The sequence below is a fragment of the Amblyomma mixtum genome, chromosome 3 (assembly GCF_055824585.1).
Source record: "Amblyomma mixtum isolate Tamu chromosome 3, ASM5582458v1, whole genome shotgun sequence".
Classification (NCBI taxonomy): Eukaryota; Metazoa; Arthropoda; class Arachnida; order Ixodida; family Ixodidae; genus Amblyomma; species Amblyomma mixtum.
Window position 1 is genome coordinate 14,108,175 of NC_143014.1, and position 18,960 is coordinate 14,127,134.

Below are 18,960 nucleotides of genomic sequence, written 5' to 3' on the forward strand. Positions count from 1 at the left end.
ATTGGTCTTGCTTATTTATGATGCTCCAGAATTTTTTGGGATTGCTAGTCAACAGTGAAGGCAATATCACATTAAAAAAGTTCTCTTTCGTTTCCTTCAATGTTATTTTGTAGCTTTTGCTAATTTCTTTTAGCTTCGACCAAAGCTCCGGTTTACCGGAGGACTTCGCTTTCCTAAAGATTCGTCTCTTCCTATTATCGATATGTTTTAATTGCCGGTTATACCACGGAGAATGAAGGTTCGTTGTGATGTTTATCTGTGGGATGTGTAAATCTATAAGTTCATGCAGTTTATCCCTAAACAAACACCAATTAATGTCGACTGAACGTTGATCGAAGTTTGTTAGAAAACTGTCGAGAAAATGCTCAAGGGCCTCATTTATAGCTGAGAAATTAGCCTTGCCGTAATTGTATATAACTTTCTTTTTACTTCGCATTTTGAATGACGGTAAGTTCAATTCGACTGCAAGTAGAGAATGGTCACTTATTCCTGGCAAGTAATTAATGTTGGAAACTAAATGTGGCGCATTTGTTAGCAATAGGTCCAATGTATTGGATGTGGAATCTGTCAGTCTTGTTGGCTGAGTAATTACCTGTGTTAAACAAAAGTCGGAGCAGACCGATATAAAATTTGATGATTCTGAAGTACTGGCTCTTGGGCTAAACGTGGTGCATGTCCAGTTAATATCAGGAAAGTTAAAATCGCCAAATAAAAGAATAGGAAGATTGGGAAATGTAGTGGTAATAATGTTTAGGGTGTCGTGAAGATCTTCGCAAAACCCGGAAGGACTCAACGGCGGTCGATAACAAGCACAAAATACTAGCTTTTGAAGACCAACTGTGATTTGAACACAAGTGAATTCGAGCGGAGTGGCAACATCGAACGGCAAGCATTTCAAGTCTTCAGAAACAGCAATCAGTACCCCACCCCCTCGCCGAAAAGAACGATCACAGCGAAATACCGAAAAGCGTTTTTTAGTGCAAAAGATTTCTTCGTTTCGAACGGAATCACTTAGCCACGTTTCTGTTAAGATAACGATATCAGCGCAAGTAGTGTCAGTAGCGGAGGACAGTTCATAGCGATTTCTAATCGCACTGCGTATGTTCGTGAAAAGGACAGTGACGTTATTAGGCCCTTGTGGTCGTTTGTGCGATTTATCTGTTAGCTATGAAGAATCAATAGAATCAGTAGAATCAGTACGAGAGTTTGCAATCTGTGCAGCCGAAGCATGTGTGCTACTTTGTTCTCTGACACTACTGGTGACTGGACAGTACACGTAACATTTGTTGTTTAAGAGAAGCTTGTTGTAGCGAAGCTTAAACAATTTTCCTGGCGTGGTTTGCTTAGCAAATTCGATTAGTTTTTTCCTAGCGTGTAAAGTGGCTGGGCAGAAGTCTTCAGAGACTACAACGTCGGACTCTTTCAACTTTGATTTAAAGCTAAGCACTTTCTCCTTTGATTTATAGTTTGTAAATTTAACAACAATTGGCCTAGTTTTATCTGGCTTAGCTATACCAATCCGATGTGCTCGGGAGATATCACTGGTAGCAGTATCTAACAACGATTCCTGAAGAAGCACATTCCTAATTTTATCTTCGGATTCCTTCCATGTTTCACCTGCCACATCTGGAATACCGAAAAACACCAGATTGTCCCTCCGGGATCTATCCTCAAGAGCATTCAATCTGGCTTTCAATGCTTCATTTTCTTGTTTTAGGGCGTCGGTAGTAACTGTCAATGAGGATATGTCATCCCGACAGGAATCGAAGCTTGACAATTTGGATTCAACTGAACTGAGCCGAGTATGCATGCGTATGCTGCAGGTATGGGCCCACGTGTCCGATTAAGTGTGTGCGGAGTTGATTGGATGTGGAATGACTCTAGGAGTAGGCGGGATGATAATGATTTCTCGGTGGATATGATACTGGCTGCGTCCCAGGCAATAATGGGACCGGTGCTTTTATGGTGATCTGCCAAGGCGTTTTCCTCGGTGCGCCCCTTGGCAGCGTCATTTTTATGCTCCCTGAGCCGTCTTCTGTAATCTCCAATTTCGCCGATGTAGGCTGCGTCGCAATCCTGGCAAGGAATCTTGTATACAACCCCGGGGTATCTAGTGCTTTCTAACTTGTGTTTCAGTCGCACAAGTTGCTGTCTGAGCTTGTTTGTAGGCACGTGACAGATTTGAATATCGTAATCGCTGAAGATTCTTGCCAGTGTTTCGCTCACACCAACCGTGTAGGGAATAACGGCTCGCTTCCGCTCTTTCTTCGGTGCCATGGGTGGATTTGAACATCGGCTTTGCTGCGAGTTTAGAATTTGCCTTGGGTAGCCGTTTCTAGAGAGTTCTTCTTTTATCCTTTTTTCTTCTTTGATGCCACAGAGCGCTTGTGTCCAACCGGATGCCCAGAGGCAAAGTTCAGGTATTGGCCTGTATGTGTGGCTTTCCGGTAGACCGACGTCACGAGGCCGTTCGATGTGCGCTGTACCAAAACATCGAGAAAGGCAATGCGACCGGAACTCTCCTCTTCCATAGTAAACTGGATGGATGGAGTTCAGATGGTTTCCAAGGCAAGGTTGGCGCAAGTGACCGAAATTGACAGTTCCAAACATCTCCCTGTAGAACTCCTGTGAAACACAAGTTAGAAAGCACTAGATACCCCGGGGTTGTATACAAGATTCCTTGCCAGGATTGCGACGCAGCCTACATCGGCGGGCTTGGTGGCTGTGCCATGGCAAAGACCACTAATCTGCTCTTCCTGACAATGCAGGTGCTTGTCACGATCATCGTCACATTTCTGCCTGGCCTGACAACTGCGCAGTCGGGTTCGTCATCCCTACCTGCGATTAATCTTGGCTGCGGCGGATTTGAGGCTGGCTACGTCAACGTCACCGCTGCCGTCGACACGCCGCCACGGATCTGCCCAACCCTCGCTGCCTCCTGGATCGCCCCATCACAGTCGACATCATCATCTTCAAGTATAAAACCGCAGCATCCGTCAACGACACTGGGCTTGGTGGCTGTCCCATGGCAAAGACCACTAATCCGCTCTTCCTGACAATGCAGGTTGGTGAACAATGCAGCCTTTTCGCAAAGAAAACTAGTAACTACTTCTTAGTGCAGCTACCAAGCCCACAGTGTCTGAGAGCTATCGTTGCCGATTTTGCCCGCTCCCTTCTGTTGTTGTTATCCGGTGATATTGAAACTAACCCCGGTCCTGATTCTGTCACCATTCTTGCCGAGCTGCAAAAAATTTCAGCCAGTTAATCTCAACTCATCGCCGATGTGGGTGAACTAAAAAACCAACTACTAACGACAAACCAAACCATCTCCAATCTGAGCGAAAGAATGACTGATCTCGAGAACCACTACCAAACCCTAAAAACCTTACAAACAGACCTTGATACTGTCCGAACTAACGCCACCCAGACAGCCTGCTTAGTCTCTGCACTAGAAACACGCCTAGACGACGCCGAAAATCGATCGCGGCGGAATAATCTAATATTTTATGGCCTTGCAGACACTAATGCGACCGAAACATTTCTTCAGCTGAGGCTGAAGAAATAATCATTCGTCACTGCCAGGATCGCCTTAACATATCAATCGACCCTAAAGAAATAGAACGCGCACATCGCCTTGGACGCCACTCTGACGACCGCTGCCGCCCAATAATAACCAAATTCACGTCCTACAAAACTAAACTAAAAAAATGCCCGGAAACTAAAGAATACATCCTACAGCATCGGCGAAGACCTCTCTCGTTCTGTCCAAACCGCGCGTTGCCACCTTGTAGCATTCGCCAAATCAAAAAAAGTTAAATTTTCACTTCGCTACAAGACATTGCACATTGGTACTAAGCGTTACATGTACGATATCTCATCACAGATGGTTAAAGAGATACCATAGCGGTTACCTCCCCCAAATGTAATCAATACCCGTCCCCGTACTTTACCAAGTAATCATCTTTCGTTCTCTGTAACCTACACTAATATTCGCAGTCTTATGCCGAAACGAGAACACGTGTCTAGCTTAGTCACATTATCTAACAGCAGTATGCTGTTATTAACTGAAACCTGGCTTACTAATGATATCACTGATGCTGAAGTTATTGCCGATTTGCCAAATTTTTCAGTTTATCGAAAGGACCGCACAGATTCTCGAGGGGGTGGCGTACTGATTGCTGCTGAACCGGAATTATCTTGTTCACCCATCCGTCTCCCATCCAACTTAGAGATACTGCGGCTTTTGTGCCGTACTTCACCGCATTCAGTCATAATCGGCATGTGTTATAGGCCTCCGCATGCTAGCCCAAACTTTTCTCGTGAACTCAACAATATGCTAAACCAGCTCATGACATCTTATCTGAACGCGCATATTCTTCTGTTTGGTGATTTTAATTATCCAGGAATAAACTGGCTCAACCGTTCTCATTCACATCCAATCGGTGCAGAATCAAGGGATTTTCTAGATGTTTGTTTGAACTTTAATCTTTACCAACTAGTAACCAGCCCAACACGCATCGCAGGCGATTCGAGCAACATTTTAGACTTAATACTAAGCTCTCATCCTGACAGTTTGTCATGCATTACATACTTAGAGCCCATTAGCGACCATAAAGTCATTCAAGCAGATTTTTCCTTCCACACCGAGCGCCATGAAACACAAAAGAAAACAATCACCCTGTATGACAAGGGTAACTACAATGCCATTAATCATGAACTGAGCATTTTTTTCCCACTCTTTGAAGCCGGTTTTAACCAGAGATCTGTCAACGAGAATTGGCTAATATTTAAAGATAAACTTCATGAACTAACACAAAAATATATCCCTAGAATAACTTTTCGTGAAAATCACTCTAAAACCTGGTTTTCTAAGACACTAAAAAGACTTGAGATAAAAAGAAGCGGCTTTTTCGCACTGCCAAATTTAAAAGCAATTCCGAAGCGTGGGAAAAATACTTTTCAGCCAAAAAAGAATACTTGACTTCCGTCACCAACGCTAAACACTCATTTTTTAACAGCGACCTACCGCGCATGCTATGTGATAACCCCAAAAAATTTTGGCGCATCATCAATCCCGCACCATCACACTCAATCACTCTCACTCACGCATCCGGTATTCAAGCCTCCGACACAGAATGCGCTAACATCTTCAATACGGCGTTCTCGTCAGTTGGACGCAATAACTTTTTTTTCAATAGGCATCTCATCTTTAATTGAGAAAATGAAACTTTCCTTGTCAGCCGGCATCGACGAGATAAACACTAAACTACTAAAAAACACAAAATGTATTAGTGCAGTATATCTTGAATTATTGCTTTCGCAATCACTCTCTACAGGTCTCATTCCGGAAAACTGGAAAGTTGGGAAGGTCGTTCCACTCTACAAATCAGGTGACAAAAATTCCCCTCTGAACTACCGTCCTATTTCTCTAACCAGCGTCCCCTGCAAGATCATGGAACATGTCATATACTCTCAGGTAATGGACTTCTTAGACACTAACAATTTCTTCCATCCATCCCAGCACGGTTTCCGCAAGGGGTATTCATGCGAAACACAACTAGCCATGTTCCTCAACGACTTACATGCTGACCTGGACGCTAACCTTCAAGTTGACGCTATCTTTCTGGATTTCGCTAAAGCATTTGATAAAGTTCCACATCAACGATTAATACAAAAGCTTTCTATTCTAAACCTACATCCTAACGTGCTAAACTGGATCAAGGCCTCCTTAACAAATCGCTTTCAGTCAGTCATTGCAAATAACCAGTCTCCCAACCCTCTCCCTGTAACATCCGGTGTCCCACAAGGCTCCGTTCTTGCACCCCTATTGTTTTTAATATATATTAACAATCTCCCACAGTATGTATCCCGCCAAATTCGAATGTTCGCTGACGACTGTGTAATTTACCGCCAAGTAACAAACATAACTGATCAAGAAGCCCTCCAGCAGGACCTTAACCAAACTGAACAGTGGTGCGCAGATTGGGTTATGACCCTCAACCCTAGCAAATGCAAGCTTCTTTCCATTACCCGTCACAAAAAGAGTCATGCCTTCCAATACAAAATCGCTAACGAGTCCGTAGAATCTGTATCATCTTTCAAATACTTAGGCGTCACATTATCTAATGACCTAACATGGAATGCACATGTTGCTAACGTGACATCATCTGCTAACAAAACTCTGGGATTTCTTAAACGTCACCTTCGCCTCACCTCACATCACGTGAAATTGCTCACCTACAAGTCACTCATTAGACCTAAACTTGAATATGCATCCGCCGTATGGGACCCGCATCATATTAACCTCGTAAACGATCCAGAAGCCGTTCAAAACCGCGCAACAAGGTTCATCCATTCTTCTTACTCCTACGACGTCAGTGTTTCAGCCCTAAAAACTAAATCAGCACTATTGCCTCTTTCCGTTCGTCGTTGCATAGCCACGCTATCACTGTACCACGCCCCTTACATCACGCCAGCATCATACATTTCTCACCGCACTAGCCACACACTTTAAGTTTTTCGCCCATGTGCCCGAACTGTTACTTTTTCAGCCTCCTTCTTCCCACGTGCAGCTAAAGATTGGAACGGCCTTCCCCAGCATATCGTCGACATCACCTGTCCTTCAACTTTTGCTAGTAATCTAAACATTTTTTGTACATGATCACAAATTGCATTGTCTTTTACCTTTTCTGCTCCTCCCACCCCTTATGTAATACCCCTCGAGGGGTCTTTAAGGTAATAAAATGAAATGAAATGAAATTGGAGATTACAGAAGATGGCTCAGGGAGCATAAAAATGACGCTGCCAAGGGGCGCACCATGGAAAACGCCTTGGCAGATCACCATAAAAGCACTGGTCCCATTATTGCCTGGGGCGCAGCCAGTATCATATCCACCAAGAAATCATTATCATCCCGTCTACTCCTAGAGTCATTCCACATCCAATCAACTTCGCACACACTTAATCGGACACGTGGGCCCATGCCTGCAGCATACGCATGCTCATTACAGTGACCTTCACTCTTATAAACACGGCCGATCCGTTGTACAAGTTATCTGTACAACGCCTGTTGTACAAGTTATCTAACCTTAATATCGATCCTAATGTTGTTGCATGGATTAAAGAATTCCTAACTAACCGCACTCAGTCCGTCTTTGTAAATGAACACACTTCCAGCTTCCTTCCTATAACATCTGGCGTCCCTCAAGGTTCCGTACTAGGTCCCCTTTTGTTTTTAATATACATAAATGATTTGCCCTCGCATGTGTCTTGTAAAATTCGCATGTTTGCTGACGATTGTGTTATTTATGAAGCAGTTAATAACAATTCTGATCAATTATCTCTCCAAAACAACCTTAACAAGATTCGGGATTGGTGTAAAATTTGGCTAATGGAGCTTAACCCTCACAAATGCAACGTACTCTCTTTTCATCGCCGCCGTAACCCGCTCGTGCCCTTCTATCACATAGACTCCGTTCCCGTGCTGCCAGTAGAATCATACAAATATTTAGGCGTAACTTTGTGCGCTGACCTCTCCTGGAAAACGCATATAACTAACATCATTTCTTCAGCTAACAAATCCCTTGGTTTTCTAAAACGTCATCTACACGATGCGCCCATGCATGTTAGGTTATTAGCTTACGAAACACTTGTGAAATCGAAATTAGAATACGCATCACCCATTTGGCATCCACATCAAGCTTATCTAACCAACGCATTAGAAATTTTGCAAAACCGCGCAGTCAGATTTATTCATTCTTCATATCATTACAGCACGAGTGTTACATATCTGAAATCGCTTTCAGGCATACAGCCACTCGAGGTGCGCCGCCGCACAGCCAGTCTTTTATTATTTCACAAGTTCTTTTACAGCCATCTACGAACTGCACCCTACATGGTCCCTCCGGCACGCATATCTCACCGCACTCTCCATCAACTCCAGATCAGCCGTCCACGTGCACGCACAGTCACCTTCGCAGCTTCATTTTTTTCACGCACCGCCGCGGACTGGAATGGCCTTCCCGCTGACATTGCAACAATAACCTGTCCCGCGAACTTCGCACGCAGAGCTAACACCTTTTTGTCATCATCATAACGCATGATTACTTTGTCGCACCAAACGTTGTACCCACCCCTTATGTAATGCCCCTGAAAAGGGGTCTTTAAGGAAATAAAATTGATTGATTGATTGATTTTGTTTTCATATGTGAACAAGGGGTCCGTAGGGGTCCCGAAACGTCATTTGTTTTTTACTGTGTTGTTCTTCAATTTCTTGGCGAGTGATAGGTTTTCAAAATGAAGCAAAAGTATGCAGTGGAAGGTCGTCCGGGCGCTCTCAAAGCAGGTGATCGAAGCGAGACAGTTGAAAGTGTTGCGACGGGCGCCTCCACAGCCAATTATGCAGTGGGCACCATCAACGAACGCGCGTCAACACCCCAAGACTTCGAGCGGCTACAAGAACAAGCTGACGCCTGAAGCCATCATCTATATCTGCGACCGAGCGCAAGCTCCCGACTCTTCGCACTGAGAGGCATCAGCAATCAACCGACAGCTTCGAGAAAAGCACTCGCGAATACGGTGTTGCTGTACAGTTGTGCTTGCAGTGTTCTTTTTGCACCGATGTCATGCACAAGTGGAGTTCCCAGCGTCTACCTGGGAGCGCGAAGTGCAATCCCTTCCAGGTAAACATTTTTGCTGCCCGGGCTGCGCTAACTGAATGACTTTTTTTCAACCGTGGGAATCTCCCATAGGGGCCTTCACAACAATACCTATCGAGCACACCTCGAATCCAAGTTGAAGCCCATCGCGATGCTATCTGCTGAAAGTGTGCTGACTGATTATGCTTCCTCAGTGAAAGAACTTTACAGAGAACTCAATTTCAGTAAGGCCGGAAATATCGCAGCCTGTTTTGATGGAACATGGATGACGAGAAGGCACCAGTCCCACATTGGCGTGGGTTCTGTCATAGAGCTTTCTTCAGGTTACGTATTAAACTATGTAGTGCTGTGCAACTACTGCCTTGGCTGCAAAAATGCAACTAAACAGGAGGACCCCCAGTACAACGCATGGAAGGCCCAGCATGTATGCCAAAAGAATACAAACTCAGAATCGGGGCAGATGGAGGTGGTTGAAGCTCTGATGCTCTTCCTACGATCGCTCGGGCAGCATGGCTACACCACAATGCTCTGCGATGGAGACAGCAAGTATTTTCGTGCGGTACAGGAAGAAAATCTATATGGTTTTATACCAGTTGAAAAAGAAGATTCTACGAATCATGTACAAAAGCGGATGAGCAGTGCTTTGCGCAATCTTGTGCAAAAGCACAAAACGGAGGATTGTGAAAGCGTGAGTGGTAAAGATCGACTGACCGCAGGCCTTATAACTGAACTCAGCAATTACTATGGTTGGGCACTAAAATCCAATGCAGGCGATGTCGAGCAAATGCATCAGGCAGTAATGGCCACATATTATCATGTGCCGTCGACCGACAAGAGCCCAACTCATGGTGCAAACATAATGCTCCCATAGCAAGGGTAGAGCAGCCACCGCTACAGCCTGCCCGACTACATCAGCCAAGCATTGCTACTTGTGTACAAGCGCCTTGCTCACAAAGACTTACTCAGCAGATGCCAGCGAGGACAAACGCAAATGAAGCCCTGCATTCAGTGATCTGGTCCTTGGTGCCCAAGACGAAGCATGCTTCGCTGATATCCCTTGAAGCGACTGTTGCTGAGGCAGTCATGCGATTTAACTCTGGGACACAGGAGGCTGCGTCACGCATTCTTCGAGTGAAACCAAACCAGCCAGAGGGCACAGGAGAAGGACTCTCGCTGAGCTTTGAGCGAACGCGCGCAGCCTCAGCCTGCTTCATCTCTGCCGCACATCATCACAGAAAAACTGATGAACATTACTCGCCTGGGGCATTCTGAAGCTGCATGCTACTTTTTCTGCATAACTGTGCATAAAGAAAGCATTGAAAGCATTGTATTTCGTTTTTTGCAATTTTCTCAGTTTGATTATTTTCGTCAGATGGCAATCTACTACTGACAAGCCTATCTCAGCTTCTGCTCATCAGATTTTGGTAACTTTTGTGTCGTTTAGTAGCTAAATAGGTGGAATTGCAATAAGGGTTTCAGATGGTAGCCAGGTGTAAACGCAAATTTGTTATCTGCTAAAATTAATCTTAACTAAAATTTCAGTTCTTCAACCACAACTTTGAATTATCACAACTTTTGAACTAGAAGAGCTAGAAACATGCTATTGCCCTTGTTGCACTCCTTGATCCTTGTAGAATCTAGCAACATACAGATTATGAGCATCTATACAGCAGTTTTCCCTAAAACCCTGTCAGAAGCTCTTTCATAAAAAACTACATACAACTGAAAGAAAAAAAAAATTGTAGAAACGAATTTCATATTTGAGATCAGCATGCTGAAATATATGTACTAGCTACAAATTTTCATGACTATAACTTCAATTTTAAAAATTTTTTCTCAAAGGCTGATGTCCCCCCTTAAGCAAAATAAAGCTTGCATGACAATGAAACAAACAAATGAGCCGTGCAAATTTGCCGTACTCGTTCAACCGCCTGAATTAACCTTTGTAGCCGCTCTTTATCGCATGGCCACGATGGAAACAAGTACAAAACACTCTCATCGTAGCCCTCTGCAATGCGGCACTTGCAAATGCCATGGTATGATGATGAGTTTTTCGGTCCCCCTTATACCCGTGAGCCTTCGCCTAAAGCGCCCTGTAACCACCGCAGAAGGCCTACGGCTGGTGTCCAAAACGGAACAGCAGTTATTAAGTGCGCAGATACACGAGTGCCATTCCGTTCTCCGCAAAAAGGAGCTGGACCGGTTCTTCGCCCGCCGCCAACTAGAACACAGGATGCCTGAGCTCTTCCTGCGGGTGGACGCCTTTGCCATGGAAGCGGCCTCCACTGCAGCCAACAAACATCGCGCGTGTCAAAACAAGAAGTTGTTTGCCCTACAGCAGCGGCAGAAGAAACAGCCTGACCCCCATAACTCCGGCTTTGTAAAGAACCTCTCCTCCCGTCTCTTAACACCACCCGAATCCTCTGTTCTCGCAAAAGGACATGGGTTCAACATATCATCTGTTCCCGCCCTCCCAAAACTAGTCGCGGCTGTTGAGGACGCGATCCAGCACCTGGAGCCACACATCAAAGAAGAGGTCCGCCCGAAAGCAATTGGTGTCATCGCCAAGGTACCCCCCAAATTTCCGAGCAATCTGTCTCAACTGGAACAAAAAGTCCTACGCGGTCTCGGGGACGACACCGACATCGTCATCCTCCCGGCAGACAAGGGCAACTCTACAGTGGTGATGGACCGACGCGACTACGAGGAGAAGGCGTCAGCCCTTTTGAGCAGTGGGGAGTACGAGAAGGTTCGCAAGGATCCGACTTCAAACACTCAGGCAACACTCAACAAAACCCTGGCAGAGATATTCAAGCGGCACCCTGATTTCAAATGGCGTTACCTCCGCCTCATCTCCAGAAACGGCTCAGCTCCAGGCTTTTACGGGCTACCTAAAATTCACAAACCGGGCGTCCCCCTTCGGCCAATTGTAGACTTCACCCTGTCTCCTCTGCGACGTCTCTTGGACTACCTTCACAAGGTACTGGCGCCGCTCGCCGGCAGAACACCCACGCATGTACAGAATTCGCGGCATTTCGTCCAACTTGTCTCGAACCTTACCGTGGAGGAAGACGAAAGCTTAGTCTCGTTTGACGTGGTGTCGTTATTTACCTGCGTACCGGTTCCCCTTGCTGTGTCTGTTGCTCGCCGCGCACTCGAAAACGACCAAACGCTTCACGAGAGAACTCCACTCAACGTCGATGAGGTATGTCGCCTTCTCGACATCTGTCTGCGCAGTATCTTTTTCACCTACAACGGAGAATTTTTCAAGCAAACAACCGGAACTGCTATGGGGACATCGATTTCAGTCACAGTGGCTAACCTAATCATGGAAGACGTCGAAAGCCGGGCCCTCTCCTCCTTTAATCCCAAGCCAAAGTTATTCCTCCGTTATGTAGACGACTGCTTTTGTGTGGTGAAAACCTCAGAGATAGAAAACCTCCAGAGTCATTTAAATTCAGTTGAACCGGCCATACAATTTACTGTTGAACATGAACAGCAGGGCAGCCTGCCTTTTCTGGATGTCCTACTTACAAGGCACGACAAAGGCCTGCGGTTCTCGGTACACAGCACGGTGGAAGAATAAGCTATGTGGCTGGACGAGGTCGTCCAAGCGGCGAAAAAGTTGTGCATGCCTCGCGTCGCCCTCGGCAGATGGCGCCACAGGGACTGGGGCCTTTATTTTCAAGCGTATGAGCTGGACGGGATTCGATCAGGGCGTGGAAACCGTTGATAAAACGCACGAATTATGTTCCTATTTTGGAGGCAACGCGCATATTAGATAAGGCTGACTCTGAAACTTGTTTCCAATCACTAAAGCTTATGTTTCACGAGATTACGCGCATAACGAGAGCTTTGCAGGGCTTGCGCTCATTCACCGCGTGTCGAAAATATTCAGGGGCTGCGTAAAAAAAATCCTGTCATGGTAATTTGTAGTTCTTGTGATCGATGATTGATTGGTGTGTGACAGGCGATGACGAGTTAATGGAATCATTGTAATTGATTGATTAATTAGAGAAATGAAAAATTTTAAAAATGACAAATTGAGGCTTCAAAGGCGTCAAAATGATCAGAATGGAAAGGCAATGTTTGCTGATAAAGAAATTAAAGACTAAATAAAATAACAAAATAAATATAAAATTTGAAAACAACATCCGTCTGTGTGAAACGCTATGCGTCAACCAAACAGCGCGTCATACCCTTAACGGCGTAGCTTAAGTGTCACCTTAGTTTTTTATCACTGTCCGCACCACCGCCGCAATCTGTAAGATATTAGTGGCTATGACACCTGTCCCACGTACCTTAACATCATGGGAAGCTAAAACGTCAGCGCGAGAACTAGCGTAACGAGTGGTGGCAACGTATTTGCAGGCATATCGTAGTGTGATGTAAATGATGAAATAATTTTATTTCCTCCCGTCAAGAAATGTAAAAGAATTTCCTTAATGCGGCCCCTCGAAAGACGTGTATTTTAGAAACCAGAGTTAGAGGTCATATCAATAAAAAAAGCGTAAAAACACCAAGGTGCTGTACGGCTTGTCATTTATTTGGCATGTACCAGAGCATAGGCGATGAACTCATTTTTTGAACAAATATTCATGATAAAAAAACAATAAAGACATACATATTTCGCGCGCCCGAATGCGTTCATGACTCCCGTCATTACAGTTACAAAAAGTAAAACTCAGTTTTTGCCTACTGAAGCTTGGACAGCTTACGCAGCTCCTGTGTCTTGCGTTTCGCATCAGCTTTCTGTTGTTTGCAAAACTGCCTCATTCTCATGGCTACATAATTGTGCAGCACAGAAGCCATAACTTCTTCTTTATGGTCGGAACAGGGGAATTGAAACTTGTACTTATCAAGCATGTTGTCTATGGTTAATTCATAGCCATTTATGAGAGCAGCGTGCTTCTGAAATTCCATCTCAGTAGCATGGAGCAATTGAAAGAGACTTCGCTTTGGGTGTAAAAGGCCGCCCCTGGTTTTGCAGAGAACAAGGCTACTTTCAGGCTGATGATGAAGGGCACTTTCTTCTAATAACCCGTCACGGCATTGTGTACAAGTTGTGCCTTTCAAGTACTTGCGGCATATAAAACCTGCTAGGTAATAAATTATGCAGTCTACTGTGGCTGGTGCTTCAGGCAAGTGGTTGAACACATCGTCAACTTCCACTTCAGAAGCAACCAGGCCATCTAGCTTCTGTTTCAGTAGCTCACGGTGCCCTTCTGTCTTCACGCTGTCGTCAAAAGCAAGTGTTAGGTCTTTCAGCGTTATCACAGGCGCACCAGATTCCTGCTTTTCAGCTTCACAATTTCCAAATTTTGGAGGCTTAATCAAACTGTAAACTGACAACATGTTGTAGAGTTGCAGAAATGTTGGCATAGATGGGTGGTCATTTTGACCAGCAGCCTGTCGGATAACGCCAAAGAAGCGTTCCAACACGTCTTGGTTAAATTTCGCTGTTAAGACGTATTTGAAACCACACTCTTTTAGCAGGTGCCTCGATAGTTCCAAAGTGGACAAAATAGTCACACGGAGGCCTTCAGCTGTTTGCTCAGTTAGGAAACTTGCTCTTGATATTTTTCCTGATACTACGTCTTTTTCCCATTTATTTAACCAATGCAGCGATGATGCCAGGACCCTTAGATCTCTGCTTCCAACAGTAATGCCCTCCTTTGGATGATTTCGGTTCAGAGCATCAAACAGATTGTTAAGCCTTAGCGTGAACTCTACGGTTGCCTTAACATTTTCTAGTCCCTTTGTGCCTCTCTTGGAGTAGAATTCTAAGCCTTTCGCTACACTCAAGCTGAACAACTGAGTGGCCAGCTTCACCCTCATTTTCTCGGTATTTGAAGGGTTGATGTGCGACATAGTCAACTTAGGGCAAACACGTAAGTTCCCCTGCTGTTTTGAATCTTCCAGAAAGAGTCTGTCAAAATGTGCCCACTGAACACGACCCTCATTTACCCACAACACTTTCTGTGCGTGTAAACGGTTCCGAACACATTTGATAAGATGAGGAGCATCCGAAAAAACATATACATTGCGTTTTTCGTCACATGGATGCGAGAAGTAAATCCTGGTACTCTGCAAAGCTCCGCCGACTCCGAATTCCTTCCACATTGCACGGTTCGTACTTGCACCATCACAAACAACAGCGTCAACAAAAGCACCCGCTTCTTCAAGCAAAAAAATTGCTTTTAGAACGAGCTGTGCCAGTACAGCTCCCTTTGTGGGACCCTTGCTGGCAAACACTGCTATCGGCTGAGAGTACTTGTCACCAAATGAACGAAAGGTGAATACAAGTCCATGGTCAGCGAGGTCGTCGTGAGTCTCTGACGGATTCCCATAATCAGTGAAGCCACTGTAGGTCATCGACTTCGAGTGCACTCGCATTTCCTTTCGAACGCGCATTTCGTCGAATACAAGTATGCCGTGACGTTGGAACTCGTCCTTAGAGGTCATCTTTTTCTTCAAAGCTGCAAAAAATCTCATGTCAAAACCGCACTTAACCCTTATCATACTCAAGTACTTGCGCACTGTAGTAACACAAGGGAGGGGGAGCACATCATTATCTCGGAGAAAGGAATAAGCAGATGGACTGCGTATATGCAGCAGCAAACACGTCAGAAGCCACTCCTCCGTGTAGCGACGGTTTTTTTTGTTTGCAAACTTAGCTGCCGCTACGCACTCTTTTACAACTGTCAGTTGAGCGCCAGGGAGATCAGCTTTGCATAGCTTCTCGTCCAGTTCTTCTTCGGTCATTTTCTGCATCTGGCTACGAGCTTCAGTAAGATCCGCCGACAGTTTCTTAAATCGGTTCAGGAGACGGTTTTTTGAACGTTTGAGGGCATAATTTGCCCGACGCAATGCTGCAACTTAGTAGTTGCTTTGGTGTGAAGGCAACAGACGCACACCTGCAGGCCTAAGCCTGCGCTTTCTTTCCTCCGTTCTTTTCTTGTGCATTCGCAGGACGTTGGCAAGACCCAAACATTTGTCACATACTGATGAATTCGAGTCGGTCGAGTCAAGAACTATACAGCATCTCTTGTGGCGCCACTTCTGACTGCTGTCAATGTACGCACATTTTGTTTGAGCATGCGGGTACTCCAGAGTGCTAGGTCCACCACTGCACAGCTTTATCTTATCAACATGCTCTAACAAGACCTTAATGTCATCCACAGTTGATAATGTACCTTCATAGCAAAGGTCTGCCATGGAAACTGGCCTACCCATGATGGCTATTCTCGCCAGCATATTTTCATAAATTTCAACACATTTTACAGTTACCAATGAAGGCGAAGGGCTTGCTAGTGGCTGGTACGCATCTGATAGCAAACAGCCGAGAGGATATTTGGCGCGCTGCAGCTCGGAGAACACCACACTTTTCACTTCACTCATATCAAGCAAATGGTATCCCCACGTATTCGACGGAAGAAACGACCGGGGCAGGTCGGTGAACAGACTTGCGAACGGATTGCATGAAGATTCCAGTGACGAGCTGGGACCATCAGACTGAGGCATTTCCTCGCACGTTTACACTTCAGCCGAATCCATGTCATGGTCCAGTGCAGTTGCAGACACTTGGGGCGGGCTTCCGTTAGCGGCATTACTGTCGTTCCTGCCGGCCTCTTGCTGGTTACGGTCAACTGACGAAATGCCTCGTTTTTTCGATTGCAACAATGGTTGTCTTTCCGCAGGCCGCTTTCTTGTTTTCAGAGTTTTCGACAGGTAAGTAGGGCAGTCGGGAAACTTTGTTGGGACAGCATCGCTCGCTAGTGATGCCTTTCGTGGAGCACTAACCAAGACTTGCCCTTCGTATTCCGCTGTCCAGGTCTTCGACACAAAGTGGGGCTCGAAGTGCTTTTCGCAAACGTGGTCACTCGCTTGAAGGACGCGATCCTTCCTTGGTATAGCTCGACGCCACAGGTTCAAGCGTTCTTCATCTTTCGGAGCAGAAAAGAGAGACAGTTTCTCGGTACAGCTTTTGTAACCCATTGTGCAGCGTGGAACGAAGCACTTTTTCCCCATTGCACTCACGTATGCATGTCTGTCAAGAACGCAACGTGCAAACGACTCATGGAAAACAAGCGCCCGAATGTGCTGTGACAAGTGCCAGCGGCGCTACCGATGGCCCCAATTGCCCTCGCGCCATCTGTCGGCGAGCGGCCAAAGCATGCACGAGTGGCGCGACACGGTCGCTCCACGTACAGCGGCCGCCGTTCCGACACCTAGCTTATTCTTCCACCGTGGTACACAGAAAGCCAACCCACACAGGACGGTACCTACATTTCGATTCGAACCATCCCATCCCGCACAAAGCATCTGTCGTTACATCATTACTGAAGAGAGCCGACTCCATATGTTCCTCACGTGAAGAAAAAACGAAGGAGAAGAACCGAGTCATTTCTGACCTCCAAAAGAACGGCTACCCAAGCTCATTCATCCGGCGCATTATCAGGAAACAAGAAAGGCAAAACAAAATCCGATCTATTATTTCCTCAGGCGCGCGCCAGAAGCGAAAACGTGTTTGCATCCCGTACGTGAGAGGCGTGAGCGAGACGCTGGCTCGCATTCTCGGAAAAGAAGGGGTGCTGGCAACGCACAAACCGACCAGCACTATCGGTCGCCTTCTCCCCCGCACAAAAAAACCGGCAACCCAGAGAACAGGCCCAGGGCGTCGTGTACGAAATTCCGTGTTTCGTCTGCCCGGCGTCGTACATAGGGGAAACGAAGAACTTCGCTGAAAGGATGAGCCAACACAAAGCAGACGCCCGTCACATGAATCGTCAACGCAGCACCGTGGCCGAACACTGCGAAGGGTGTGACCACCCAATTGACTTCGACAGCACCATTGTATTGGAAACGGAAGCTAACCCACGCAGGAGGCTTCTACTCGAGTCGTGGCACATTCAGCAAAGACGAGAGAATGTTAATCGTTCCCTGGGGACACTCCCCTCATCCTACGTCCATGGGCTGCGGCCATTGACCCGGAGGTCCTCCACGCAGGGGCTTAAAAAGCCAAGCTGCACTCGCCCGTAGTAACACCGTGAAGAAGGGGCCGAGCCGGTCCCGAAACATCATGTTTTTCCTGTATTTTACTTGGTTGGCGTCACTTACCTTCTCCTAACACTTCTAACTGTGGTAGCTGCACCGTACAGTGCGGCGATGACCACTAGGCGGCGCCAGTGGTAGGCAGGGAAACTCCATCGCAGGTTCCCATAACCGAAGCTAGACAGAACAATGCTCACAAAACGCCTTTTCAATCAACACAAAAGCTGACACCAGTGGCTATCTACATGATGGTGCACAGCGAGGAAAGCTCACGGTCAGACTGAAGGTGGTCGCGAACAGGGGATGAGCAGCTTTTCATTTCCATGTCCATGATGCGGATGCAGCCATCAGATGTGGCCACTACCAGCTTGTCGGACTTGGCCCAGTCAACATCGGTGATCCCAGGCAAGTCCTGAGGACAGCGCACTTGTATAAAAAGTTGCACCTGCAAAAGGAGACACTCACTCACTGTACGAGTAGTGGCATCTGCACATGACAAACAGCGGAAAGAGAAAGGTTGATAATGAAGAGCTGCTAGCGCACTGAAAGCACCAGTAATGCTCTCGCACATGGACATTTAGAAAATTTCACACCAGCCAAAAAATGTGCGCCATCTGCTGATCGCTAAAAGCGATGCATGCAGCAGTGATGCTGCAGCCAATCGGCATATACACCAGGCAGACTGTGCTAGTTCAGCCAAATTTCAACAGCACGCTTTTTGTCCCCTCTGGTTTTCGCCCAAAGAAAACTGCTGCATATGATTGCCGACTTTTTTAACACCGAGAGACACGCCGATTGCATATATTTTTTTAATTACAATGAAACAATGCTTGTGGTGTGTCTTCCTGCCTCTAATGTTTTTTTAAGTTGTTCAACAACCATGACGCAGAGAAGCTTGCACAGTATCTGCTAAAACCACATTTCTCTGCAACTGGCCCAAGCAGGCTTGTGCGAACAGTGGCTTTTTGGTTTAAGGTGAATTCAAAGCGAATGCTGATTTCCTTCGAACAATTGCGAAGCTAGCACTTGAAATCCTTTGGGAAGAAAGGGCCACCATGTAAAAAAAATAGTGCACTGAAGTTTTGTTGCCCTCACTGCGGCTGTGTCGACATATTATGCAAAAATGGCCACTCAAAATTGAGGAAGCTGACCAATGTATAGAGGAGGCCTATTCAGAAGGTAGGTACCGCTGAGCAGCGGGTATTAAGTGCCTTGTGTTGGAGCTTGTCCCCACCATGACTTATAAGTC

At 46.0% G+C, this 18,960-nt stretch overlaps 1 protein-coding gene and 2 pseudogenes across 8 annotated transcripts in view; 2 read left to right on the forward strand and 1 right to left on the reverse strand.

Moving 5' to 3' along the window:
• LOC149349277 (WD repeat-containing protein 11-like) overlaps positions 1–18,960 on the reverse strand; it is a 222,502-nt gene that overhangs the window by 43,003 nt on the left and 160,539 nt on the right. For all 8 annotated transcript variants that reach the window (XM_089578206.1, XM_089578208.1, XM_089578205.1 and 5 more), the window contains one exon: positions 17,985–18,156. In XM_089578206.1, the coding sequence (XP_089434332.1) occupies positions 17,985–18,156 (172 nt within the window). The remainder of the gene's footprint in view (positions 1–17,984; positions 18,157–18,960) is intronic.
• LOC149349278 (uncharacterized) lies at positions 3,059–3,904 on the forward strand (annotated as a pseudogene).
• On the forward strand, positions 8,296–9,528 carry LOC149349279 (uncharacterized; annotated as a pseudogene).